Raw genomic sequence first — 12,970 nt, 5'->3', positions numbered from 1 at the left:
ATTCCCCTCAATCACTTCACATCATTCCCAACTTCAGTTGATGACACAGCCAAACAAGGAAAGACATATGGAACAAAGGTTCCAATTCTTGTACTGCACAATTCACAGTGTTGGTACAGCTCTTTCCTCCTCATCATGGCTACAAGCAGATCCCAGATTGCTCTCTTCAGCCTGGCCAGTGCAGGATAGGGACATGAAGGTGGTCTGTCACAGGCAAATGGATGACAGCTCGTCCCAGGAGTTACAGAGAGGCTCAGAAGCCACACTAGTACTATTTTGCTCTTGAATAACACAGCTACATACTCTTTTTCATTGGAGTGTATAAACAAGACTATTCTTGAGTAGTTTATCACAAATTGGGAAGATATTAAGTTCTCAAATACTGCAATGCCACTGTGGAAAAGGGCGGACTTCATGCATACCCATCAACAGCATGACCAGAACCACCAACGCGATGTCAACTTTCTGTCCAGTAGCCACAAGTAAAAATTTCAAGAAAAAATAGACAATCCTGGAAGTGCTGCTATCCATGATACTCAGAATTTAGCATTCTTCACGGTATAGTTGCAACTCCAATCACCCCATCTTCATTCTTATCTGGTCACCAGATCATCAATTCCATGGCTCAAACCTAACAATCTGAGCACGGGTAAAGAGCATTTCTGATCAGTCTTTCTTTCTTTTACCCCTGCAGAAAGTGGCAGGAGAGCTTTGATTGCCAGATGGTCCATTTTTCATATGACACTTAAAAGTTTAGAAGTCAGACAATTCACACTACTCCTCTGGCAATACTGACTCAGTGCAGGAGAGATGCCTATCACCACTACAATCAATACCATTGTTCACAGAATTTCAGCTCCCTGCTGATTCTGTCTAAGCCATACTTATCTCCTGAAGATTGCAGGGTAAGGTGATGCACAGACATGCCATGCCAGAATAAACATCCAATCTGTCTAAACCAGTGTTATTGGTACAAATGGTACCAGGAGCTTCAGGACAGTTCCCAGAAGCTGTCAAGGGAACAACAAAAACTTCCTACAGCATGAGTCAATTTCTAATCCATCACGTCATTGGTTTATCAAATATGTGAATACAAAATGCAAACTTCAAAATTTCCTCTTCCATTATTTGCATGAGTATTGTCTCCATAATTCACCTGACAAAGCTGCTCAGGTGGAAACTTAGCCACACATTCTAAAAACAGATTTCCATAAAGGGAGTGTTTTTTGCAACTCTACTGAACTGCTAAACGTCCTGCTTGACTGAATTAAGAATCTCTGCAGACTGACAGTGTGAAAACAAAACATTCAGATTTCCATGTGATAGCTGATATTTTAAGGAAATCTTTTAAATACTGTACACTGATTTTACAGTATTCTTCTCATCAGGTATACTTCACACACTGCAACAAACTGTCAATACAGCAGTTTCAAAATCAGAACCAAAATAAGCATCACCACAGAATGAAAAAGAAGCAGCCCATTATTTAAGAGGCAGCAAGAGATGTTTATAGTATCAGAACTGTGGGAACGATATGTCGTGTCAGCCTCCAGAGCTGAACGAAGGAAAGTGCTGAATATGCACCTAGAGCTACCAAATATTCACTAGTCAGAAAGACAGCCTATTAAAAATGCTTCATCACGCAAAACTGGGCAAGGAGATGTAGCATTATTCAGTTTTGGGAGGTTTCCTGTAAAAGTAACCCTGTGCAACCTCTCATATCAACAGTAGCATTTATTTTCCTGACCAATACTGAACTTCATTGAAAACCTCGCCTTCAGAAACAGTTGTTCAAGCACAGAAAGGTTACCAAACAAGATTTAACCTCTTTCTTCCCTATCAGCAGGATGATAAAAGCAGGATGTCGGAGAGAACACACTAGATAGGCAAGGCTGCCCTCTACTGATACTTAATTCCAGTTTTGTCAGTAACTTACCACTGCAGGAGCATTCACCACGGAGAGATTGTAACCATAAAGAAAAGATGACCCAAAAGCACCAGTTAAAGATGCTAGAATTAGACTTCCAGACCAATTCTGAAAAACAAGGAAAAGATGTAGTGATTGTTAATATACTTCAAATAGCAAACCACTGGTTTTAAACACTGCTTATACTATCCTGCATAACACCGGCAGGTAGATCTCCTTCATGCAGACTAATGGCCTAGAACACTTCCAAATTTCTGCAAGCCAAGAAACAGTAGATCTGAAGTGAGAGCATCTCAGTTAACATTTACCGAGACAAGTAAGTCAAACTTCTTTCAACCTCACAGATTCTTGCTTCAATCACCCCATCAGCCCCCAAAAACAAAGTAAAATAAAATAAAATTAAGTTAAATCTTACAGAAGCATACTCTCAGCAAAGAAAACTTTGGCAACGTACAATAACACCACAAAACACATGGTAGCACATACTTGATGCAACACAATTTTGAGAATACCTGTCTTAGGAGATAGCCCAAGGAGACAGCATGCCCCCCAATCCAGACCCAGGTAGCATAAGGATTAGTGAAACTCTAAGCAATTAATAAATAAATAAACGGGTGCCTACAAACTAGGTTTTGTAACTCGGGTGTACCTCTCCACCAGCTGCCACACACACAGGCTGTCAGACAGAGATGCCATCTGCCCTTTTCCCCCAGCAATGTACCAGTAACTCACCCTCTACAACTTTTCTCCTTCCACCCCCTACTCCTCCTCCTGCATTTCAGTGACAGCCCCAACCTCTACTATTGATTTCTTCTTCCATACAAAAAGCATCACTGCACAGATACCAGAGTATCAGTTGGTTGATGAAAAGCTTACAGATTTCAGGGTCCTTTCCATCTCATCCAGCATTATTTTCTGTCACTCAATTCTGTTTCTAGATTTTTGAGAGCTGCACATGTGACTGATGCCATTCCTAATTTAATTCTCAATAGATTTCCTAAGAAAAGTGTGTGTTTTGGCAGTTTCTTGGCTATTGTTTTGTACATCATGGAAGACAGCTCACCTTCCTTGACTTAGGAAATTTCATAACGGCATCTTAAAGCAACTTTATTTTATTTTTAAAAACTCCACTAAGAATCTCACATTTCAGGCACAGTGGTTATTGGTTTATGTTCGGTCTGATTGCTCACTGAAGCACTCAGTGAGCCCCCACAATCCCTTCAAAAGGAGAAAGAGCGTGTAAGCAGGCCTAGTAACCTCAGCTTTATCTACATTACAGAGAGCAGACAACAGGTTAATGAATCAATACATTTTGTCAATGGCACAAAGCTACATATTTGCTTTGGAAAATGGAGATCTGAAGCATCAGCTACGTTTTGTGCAGATAGTACATGGCATGCCTGCAGTGGAGATGAATAGGAGCAAGCTCCTCGAGGACAAGTACAGTAGGAAAAGCGTCTGCAGTGCGGCTATTGGAACATGTTGGGGTTCACGTTGCCACCACATGGTCACCATCACTTTGAGTTTGTTGAGAAATGATGTGATATCCACTGGTAGGGCAGGGGCTGCAGCACACTGCTCAGCACACATGGGGTCTGCCGTGCTCCACAGCTGTAAGCTTGTAGGGCTCAAACGTGCCCTGTGGGACTGCTTGATGTAGTTAATTTCTTCCACATGGTGTGGTAGCCTTTGAAGAGATTACACAGTTCATTAACTGCTCTATTTTCAGTCAAGTCAGGAGAAAGTGTGCAGAAGAGGAAGAAAACCTTGTGTAAGAAATATATCCCATTGAGTTAATTAAAAAAGCCAAGTACAATTTGTTATTATTAGCCAGCTTCTTAAAATAAATCTGCCACACACACACACAACATTGCACCATTACTTCAGTAATAAAGAGCAGAAATTTCAACATAAGGTTTTATTTAGGTGTTGATAACACCTTGTGCATTATTTCTCTGAGTTCAATAACCATTCATTTACTCCTAGGAGTCACTACTGTTCTGAATGAGGGACAAGTCACATCCCTCAGGGCTCAGTACTGGGTCCAACGTTCTTTATCATCTTCATCAATGACACTGAAAGTGGGATCAAGTGTACCCTCAGCAAATTTACAGTTGACACCATGCTGTATGGTACAGTTGACATGCCTGAGTGAAGGGATGTCATTCAGAGAGACCTAGACAGGCTCTAGCAGTGGGGCCCAAAAGGGAAGGGTCCAGAAAGACCCGAGTGGCCTTTCAATATCTAAAGGAGGGCTAGGAGGAAGAAGGAAACAGTCTCTTTCGCAGAGTCTGCTGTAATAGGACAAGGGGAAATGGCTTTAAACTAAAAGAGAATATAAAATATATATATATATACACACATTTTTTTAATAATGGTAGCAAAACACAGGAGACAGTAGGAACCCGATCCCTGAAGGCAATCAAGGTCAGGCTGGATGGAGCTCTAAGCAGCTCAATCAAGCTGTAGATGTCCCTGTTCATTGCACTTGGACTACACGGCCTTTTAAGGTCCCTTCCAACTCAAATGATTCTACAATTCTGTCAATTCAAAACACTGAGTGCTCCCAAAGGGTTCATAAATGATAAGTGCAAGTTCTCATGTGATAATGTTGCTAAAGGATCTGCTCCAACAACACTAAACACCTTTGGAAAAATCCTGCAAACAAGACGATTTGGACTACATAATCTATACTTATTAAAAACTCCAGTGAACACCTGAAACGTTCAGTGCAGACAAATTACACACACAGGGGGTTAGGTAGGAAATAAGTCAGTGCAAATCACAGCAGCACTGTCGAATTAGAAAACCCAACACCCATTTTATTTTCAAGTGCTGCAGACAGCAAGAATTAGAGCCTACTTCAGCACCATGAAGCTTTCTCGTGAACAGACCACTGCAAAGAGCACACAGAGCTTCATGCAAAGTTTGACAGATCTTGGAACAAGAACTTCAGTTTCTCCATGACCTGTCTCTCCTCACGCACTACTTCAAATATTTGCTCAAGTTTCAGCAATGACAGATAAAAGCAAAATGAAACAAGGCCAAAGGAAAAAAAAAAAAAAAAGCCTGTAGCAATATTTTAAATAAATAAGTGAATAAATGAGCAAAGCAAACAAGCTTCCAGCTATCTGTCTGATAGTGACTGGGAAACAAGTAGCGATCACACCTCCCCTAGGGCTGCTCCTTTCCTTTACCACCGTCAGTGTGCCTGTCAGCATAGGCTGTCACACAGCATAAAGGTGCACTAAGGAAGTTTCATATCGGACCACAGCAAACACCCTCTGACACTGAAGAGTTGCTTACTTGTAAGAATCTGTGGTTTTCTATCTCTTATCACAGATCCCAGAGTTCCGATAGCCCTCGGAAACGTTTTTTACCAACCTGACATCTTCATCCAGCATACAGAGCAACACTGGTGCACTATGAACCTTCATTTGCTTTTGTTTTAAACGTACACTGCTTTGCATTTCAGTTTTCCAAGCACTACTTGCGATTCTGCATTTTGGTTAGCGGGCGACGGCCTCCTTTTCAGATTAAAAATCGAACACATCCGTAAGCAGGAAAGATCGCACAGGCACAGAAGGAAGTTTTAGGATCTTTCAGTGGACGCTACTGTTATAGCCACAGGCACCTGATTTCCGCGCAGCACCGCTGGGACGGTTCCCTGCGAGCAGGTGCGTGCCCCCCGTGCCGTCCCCACGAGCTGCTCGCCCAGCTCTCCCACCGCGGGGTCTGCTCTCCCCCGTCCCCGCCGCGTCCCTCCGCCGGTGCTCCGCTCCCCGCTCGGGTGGCCGCGGTATTTTTAGCGCACGGAGCGGGGAGGGCTCCGTGCTGCAACCTGAGCCCTTCCTCACTCGGGGACTTAACTCCGGCTCCCACAGCCGGAGCAGCCCGCTTCTGCTCCCTCCCTACCGAGCTGAGTAAGGTCACAAACCCTCCCCGCTCTCCCCCGAGGCCGAACCCCTCCGGGCTCCGGTCCCCTCGCGCTCCTTACGCTACTTGCGCTTCTCCCCGCGCGGCGGCCGCCCGCTTCCCGCGCCACCAGCGTATCCGCCTCAGGCGCCGCCGCCGGCTCCATGCCGCCGCCTCCGCACGTGCGCAGCGGCCGCGCATCTCCGCCGGGCAGCGCGCGGGGCGCGGCCGTGGGAGGCGGGGAACGAGGGGCAGCACGGCCGTGCCCGAGCCCCGCTCCGCGCCCGCACGGATTGGCCCGTGCAGAGGAGGGGATGGGATGGTGTGGAGTGCGCTGCCGTATTACTTAAGCAAACAGCCGGGGAAGACGGAGGGCTCCCTTGCTGCGCAGCGGGTGGTGGTCAGGTGCGCTGCCAGAGGGAGGTCAGCGCTTCTAGCTCTTCGTTCTGCAGGTGCCTATTTGCAAACATGCATCGAAATGCGAAGAGTTAAGCTGCGCCTTCCAGTTGGCCATGCACGTGCCTCAGACTAGCACTAAGTACGCCTGGGAACTATTCCCAGACGTCTGCATCCCATAATGGTGTAAAGCAGTGCTCTTTCCACTGCTGACATGCCAGGTACCTCACAACTACCTCGCAGTTCTCAGAGACACAGAAGTAATGACATAAAGCACAGCAAGTTTGAAGGCAGACTCTCATACTATGCGCTATTTGCTGCAATTAAGGCAGTATTAATTATGCACAAAAAGGAATTGCAGAGTTAAAGCTAGAACATTGGGCAAAATCAAGTCTGGGACAATTTCATACCGTGAGATGTCGTGTTAGTGTTTTGTACATCAAGGGGAACAAGTATTAATCTTTAAGCCTGGAAAACACCACTAAGATCATGCAGTAAAACATCATAAGATCACCAGCCCACCCCCACCATGCCCTCTAACCATCAGTGTCACATCTCCACATTTCTTGAACACCTTCAGGAGCAATGACTCCACCACTACCCTGGGCATCCTGTGCCAATGCCTCACCTCTCTTTCTGAGAAGAAATTGTTCCCAGTATCCAACCTGAGTCTTTGTCCAACCTGTGTCCCTGCTGCACACTGAGAAAAGCAGCACTTAAAGGGAAAGCCAGGTGGTCCTTATTAACAGGTAAAGTTACTGGTCACACTGAGAAACATCTGCACAGACAGATAACCCAAACAACACTTCTAATCTTTTTGAATGGTCACAGGCAGTAAACGAGGCAAGCTAGGAGAATCAAACCTGAACGTTGCATGGAATGCATTTGAGATGAAACAATATCTGTATTTTATTTAGTTTAATTTAACATAGCATAGTGTGAGTATCTCACTACAGCTGACACTCAAATGTCAATAACACATACTAATTTCTCATCTTAACGTGGTGACATAATAACAAGTATATTGATTGAAGAATTGAGACTTTCACTTACCATTTTTTTCTTCTTCTCCTTACTTTGTTTCATCTCCCCTTTGCATTGTTGCTTGTTCTCCATTCTGTTACTTTGTAAATTGATAGCTGAGGAGGAAAAGAGAGAAACTTGTAGCAGCATCCAGCAAGTGCACTGGGGAGGCACAGCAGCACCAAAAATGCAGTTAGCAGCAACCAAAAATACAAGCCAACTGTTCTGGAGTCATCCACCTGGAGGGCTGCATTTGGATTTGTGCTAACGTTGGGTTAGATTTATTCTGAGGGCTCTCTCACCTCCTTACATCAACTGTGCCACTGCATGAATACTTCTGCAAAGGACGGATCTATTTATTTACTGCCCTGTCAAGAAAATTCCTCTCTAATCATCATCACCTGTACTTCAACAGTGTTGAAAGCCATTTTAATAATCACTTATTAATAAATGAATATGGTTTCTGTAGTTCCAGGTAGGGTGGATTATCTGCTATTTACACTGTGCTTCATGTTACGGTCTTGGGCAGTTCATCACTCTGTTCAGTTCATCCTAAATATGCATTATGGATTCTTCTGCATCAACATCTCAAGGATATCATATTTCAATATCTTTGATTGTTTGAATATTAAGGAATATATTCAAACAGTAATGACAGATCCTGTCTTGAATGGAAGGTATCTTTTAGACAGGAATTCAAAAGACAGAGAGCTTTGATACACAGGGACTAACAGTCAATTTAGGGAAAGAGCATCTTGGAGAAGAAATTACGTTCAGGTCCTCATGCATATGGGAGTTTTTCTAAGAAGAGATTCTATCTGATAGAAGAAATACCATAGACAGTGCTGAGGCCATTATTTCTGCATGGCTTCAAGAAATCAGGCTGAGTTCTAAGGTAAGAGGAACTACAAGTGTGCCTGCACTATTTAATCACTGAAGCCACAAAAATTACCATCTTCCCTCCTCACCTCCCAGTGCAGTCAATACTGAAAATCTACGGACAACACTTTCTCCTCTGCTGCATAGAGCTTTAATCATTCACTGCTAAATTACGCTTTAAAGAGAGTTTTCAAGATGAATGCTTTTCACTTTATAAAAGATGTTCTTAATCGCACCATTGGATATTTCACTTCTGCCAATACCAAAAGTAATCCATCAGTATTTCTCTCCACAGCACCCACGTGCTATCTATTTTTTCACATTTAAGGCAGATAATTAAGTTGATGATGTGTGAAATGCTACACTTCTGAGTGCCAACAGAGCATCGTCAAACTGGAAACTAAGAGCTTACTGGATGAAGAGTATATGGGGCATAACACTGAAACAGGAACAGCATGGGATCAGTCACAGGCTGTCAGGTAAACATCTAAAGAGAAATGTTAACCTCACAGCTACACCACTAGCAAATATCAGGAACTTGTGTCTCCCTTTCATCACCACATTTTTATATGGCTGATTTGTCTTAACCTTTTGATCTTTGAGCAGTCTTTAAAACACTTTTATAGCATTTGTGGCTTGTTGGAAAGCCATCAATAGCTGGCAGCTCCCTATCTCCAGAGGTGTTCAGATCAAACTGTCCCTCCTGAAATTTGGGTATCTCTAGTTTCTCTTTTTATAAATACCCAGTGGACTGTGACTCACATCCAGTGTGATATAGAAATTAAGAAATCTAGACTGGAGAAGAAGTACAGATCATTGAAATCTTTTGTGGGTTTGCCAGTGTTGCTTCTGCAGTCTCACTGACTTGTGTGCAGAAAAGAGATGTGGGATTAGAGCACATAGAAACAAGACCTTCTGACTGTAGTGTCCCACAAAATTTATAGGAGTGACATTCTGCTTTGGAAAATGACTATCTGGAGTTTGCACTGCTGCTGTCAGTTGATGCTCACTGAAATGTTTCAACAGATGTGGGGGGGAAGTATATTCTGTCCCTGGCAGTTCATGTTGCTAGTGCAGAGAAGTTGCTTAAGATATGGATCCAGAAACAGTGTCTTTTTTTGGTGTACAGTATGGAATAATGGATCTGTCCTCCCCGCAGTTTGTACAGTTAGCCAAGAGGTGACACAAAATCAGGACAGTGCACTTACATCAGGCCTTGGAGCTCCTTCTGTTTCAGCATTACAAACTGAGCTACAGTTTGCTTACCTACACATCCAGCAGTTTATTTGCCAAAGTATAGGTTGAGTTAATTAAAAGGATATTGAATCCAACCAATTTCTGTAATTTGTTAGCCTTGGCAAGGATGTCTTAGCAGCTCACATAATGGGGGCACTGTGGATGGCAGAGCAAACTAAACAGAGAAGTATGAGTAATCTTACTATAACCTAGGTTTCAGGCACAACAGAAGCAAGCTTCAGGCAGTTCAACTGCAAGTTAGAAAGTTTTGGTGACACAGATCCCTCTTGGTGGCCACACACCATGTCCGCATCTGTCTCCCAAGTACAAAATACACAGCTTCTATTAAAATGTGATGTCTGAGTCAGCACTATTGTGCCAAGCACAGAGAAAATATGTAAGTCAGAAGAGCAGCTTGCAGCTGACAAGTTTTTACACTTCTCAGCATAAGCCTCTTTCAGGTGTGGAACTGAATTATTTGATTTATTTTAAAAACAGAAGCTCTCAGAGAGAGAATGCTGAAATACAGTGTCAGTCATAAAAGTTTGTTGTAAAATGTTGGTATAGAAATAACACTGATTGACTCAGTAGGTCCTACTGTACCATGGAACAATCCAATTGTAGGAACTAGATGACCTCCTTCAACCTAAGCTATTCCATGATAGACTGATGTCTAATGATGATATCTCACTCTGCAAGCATCTCTTTTTGTGAGGGTCCTTCCTCCCCCTTTGCTTATTCTATTTCTTATTGGAAAGGTAAAATTTTCCAACCTGAATACTTTGGTTTTCTATGGAATGTACTGGATATAAGTGGAGGATTCAGAAGTCTTTATTTATTTATTTATTTTTAAATTCAAATCTAAAACACTTGTAAAAGAGGGTGGAGAATTTTGAATATCACTCCTTCACTAACCTTGTGTGCTTTAGAGCTACTGCTGCTACTACTTTTTTTTTTTTTTTTTTTTTTCTATGCAACTTACAGCCAAAATCCCCTATGGCTGAGCACTTGCACCTTGCAAATAAGAGCCACCCCTGCAAGGTAATGGACTTAAGCTGAATGCTTCCCTGTGCTCCCAGCTAGATGTGTCTGTCACTGGTCTGATGACATCTACTTCAGCAAGTCTTCCACTGTAAATTCCAAGTATATACTCATACAAATAAATCAACAATTGATTATCAAAAATGGTGATTAAATATGGCATCCAGTATGAAAAACAAGGGTAAAGTATAGGTTTTGACACCCAAATCAGGAAGAACTTATGCATTAGATTCTCATAACTGACAACTATTTGGGTAAAATATGTTTATGGAATTTCATTCATAACAGAAGGATTTGTTTTCTCCTCAAGTAGCACTGTTAAGATAGATCTATTCTTGTGCAACTGAGACCATGGTTCTCATACTGCTTGCATAAAAGGTCAAACAGTCCCAATATTAAAGTGGCAGCTGGAGCCAGGTGTGGCATGACTTCAGCATGGGGCAGAGCATTCCTATGGTATGGGACCATTTAGCAAGAGTTAATCTCTGGCACAGATACTAGTGGACACACCAGCTTCCAGAAATACCTGTTCTCTTAAGTAATTAATTGATACAGTGTTACAAAGTTCATTTATCTCTTTCACCCCCAATATCTGTGTCAGTCCTGAAGTGTTTACAAAGAGGTTACTTCTCTTCTGTATCTTGGTTTCACTATTCCACACAAGACATAATAAGACCCTGACTGAGAAAAAGAAAACTTTAATTTCTATTTCAAAGTAAACTTAGCTTTTAAATATATAAATTAGTGGCAAATTTCAAGCTATGGTCTGTAGAAATCAATTATCCAGGAGAAGACAGATTGTGGAGGTAATGACTTCTTATTCAGACGCTGAGTACTTGACTAACACAGGAAACTATTTTTTTAGACATTTCAAAAAATTGGTTTGTATAAAGCTATCCCTCTGTGCCCACATCAAACCCTTCAGGACATTGCCAAACCAGAGAAGTTACTCCAAGGTATTCACTTCAATGTCTAGGCATTACTTACCAGTTATCCAACGTACTCTTTACTCTCAGTGCTCTCCAGCGTTCAGAAGGTTGCTACACCAGTCCTCCTCTCTGAAATAAGGACACTTAAATAATTGAACAAAACTTAGTGCCAGCTTTAGCTTTTTTTATACCTTTTCTGAATCAATAAATAATTAACAGTAATTAGAAAAAAAAAAAAAAACAGTAAAACCCTTAGGCTGGTATTTGTGCAATAAATCTTTTCTATCCAGTGGAAAATGTGCTGCCTTATATGGCTGCAATACTACACAAGAGGTCTTTGTTTCAGCTGCCCTATAATGTTAACAAGCTTTACTTCCCACATTTGAACCCATATATATTTGAAATGCAAGTGCCTAAGGCTAGGATCTGCATTTGTGTACTCTTACTTATTTACGTATTACTTGGTTCAGGAACACCCACAACATTCCATGTGCTGTAAATGGCTTTTAATAGTGATGTGTTGGGCCAGTACTTATGTATGTAGCAGTGCATAGTATTGGCTGAGAGTCTCCCCTTAAAAAGGTTTTGAAAGGTTGAGACAAATCATACCGTACAGTAACAAAAAATACAGTAGCTTATAAAAAGATTTAACTTTATTGTTGTTCTGGCTTTCTGCCATAGGAACTTTGTATCAGTATTGGTTTAAGAGCTAAACAAAACATGGGTGAGAACAAGGCTGTAACAGTTTGCTCTTTGCTGTCAGATTTGCATATCCCAAAGATAAGTGGAGATAAGGACACTGTTAGGTGTGAGAAGGTGTGCTCGATTTTGGCTTTTCCATGCTAGCATGTGTATTGCTTTCTCTGAAAACCCAGTGCACATTTAAATTAGGCTCATCAGCATTTCCTCAAGGACACAATAGCTAGTTTAATTGGAGATAATGCTTGCAGAAGCTAAACTATCCAAGATGCACTAGGCAGAGAGGCACCAGTTGGCTGAAATTCTGAACTGTGGACATTACTGTAAGTAACGCTGTTCAAGCTGATGTTATTGAACACGTTGTACCTGGTTTCTATTTCAGTTTATCATTATTCTGGCTGCTTCCATAGATCTCTTTTGACCCTGTTGAATAAATCTCAATAAAAGGAACAAAAAAGATTTTCTCAGAAGATACTGCCATCAAATTTGCTTCAGCTAAACATGGGTGTCCTTCTCCAGCTACAAAATACAGTTATGAAATCATCACTTTTTTGGGACAGGAAAGAAGTTCTCTGAAATATTTCTTACCAAATTTTATCTAAAAGTATCATTAAACTTGGTATCCAATATCTTAATTTCAAGAGGAAAAAATAAAATAAAAAAAAAAAGTCTTGTACCTTAACCTCTTGTTACAAAGAAGTTAAGGTGATTGTAAGGAAATAGGAGATTCTCTCATCAGTGTCTGGAATGAGAATGAGGGAGAACATGAGGTTTGAACTACTCTTATGTGAGTGACAGTAGATACCTTCCAGGTTTATGCACACTTAGTTTACAGTTTATACTATTTAACTGAAATCTTCACAACTTTTAAACTAACCCAAAGTGGTTAAGCTGTAGCACTTTAAAAATATACAATCCAAATGTG

At 41.7% G+C, this 12,970-nt stretch overlaps 1 protein-coding gene across 1 annotated transcript in view; it reads right to left on the bottom strand.

The window, feature by feature from the left end:
* SLC2A9 (solute carrier family 2 member 9) overlaps positions 1-11,502 on the bottom strand; it is an 89,649-nt gene extending 78,147 nt beyond the window's left edge. The window contains exons 1-3 of the mRNA XM_065735775.1: positions 11,405-11,502; positions 7,292-7,377; positions 1,937-2,035 (exon numbers count right to left, since the gene is read on the bottom strand). Of these exons, the coding sequence (XP_065591847.1) occupies positions 1,937-2,035; positions 7,292-7,354 (162 nt within the window). The 5' untranslated portion in view covers positions 7,355-7,377; positions 11,405-11,502. The remainder of the gene's footprint in view (positions 1-1,936; positions 2,036-7,291; positions 7,378-11,404) is intronic.
* Between the last annotated feature and the right edge of the window lie 1,468 nt (positions 11,503-12,970).

This window comes from Cyrtonyx montezumae, unplaced genomic scaffold (genome assembly GCF_038088225.1).
Source record: "Cyrtonyx montezumae isolate F1298 unplaced genomic scaffold, pur_monq_1.0 scaffold_2, whole genome shotgun sequence".
Taxonomy (NCBI): Eukaryota; Metazoa; Chordata; class Aves; order Galliformes; family Odontophoridae; genus Cyrtonyx; species Cyrtonyx montezumae.
Note: the sequence above shows the minus strand (reverse complement) of the source record. Positions and strands in the feature narration are given on the sequence as shown.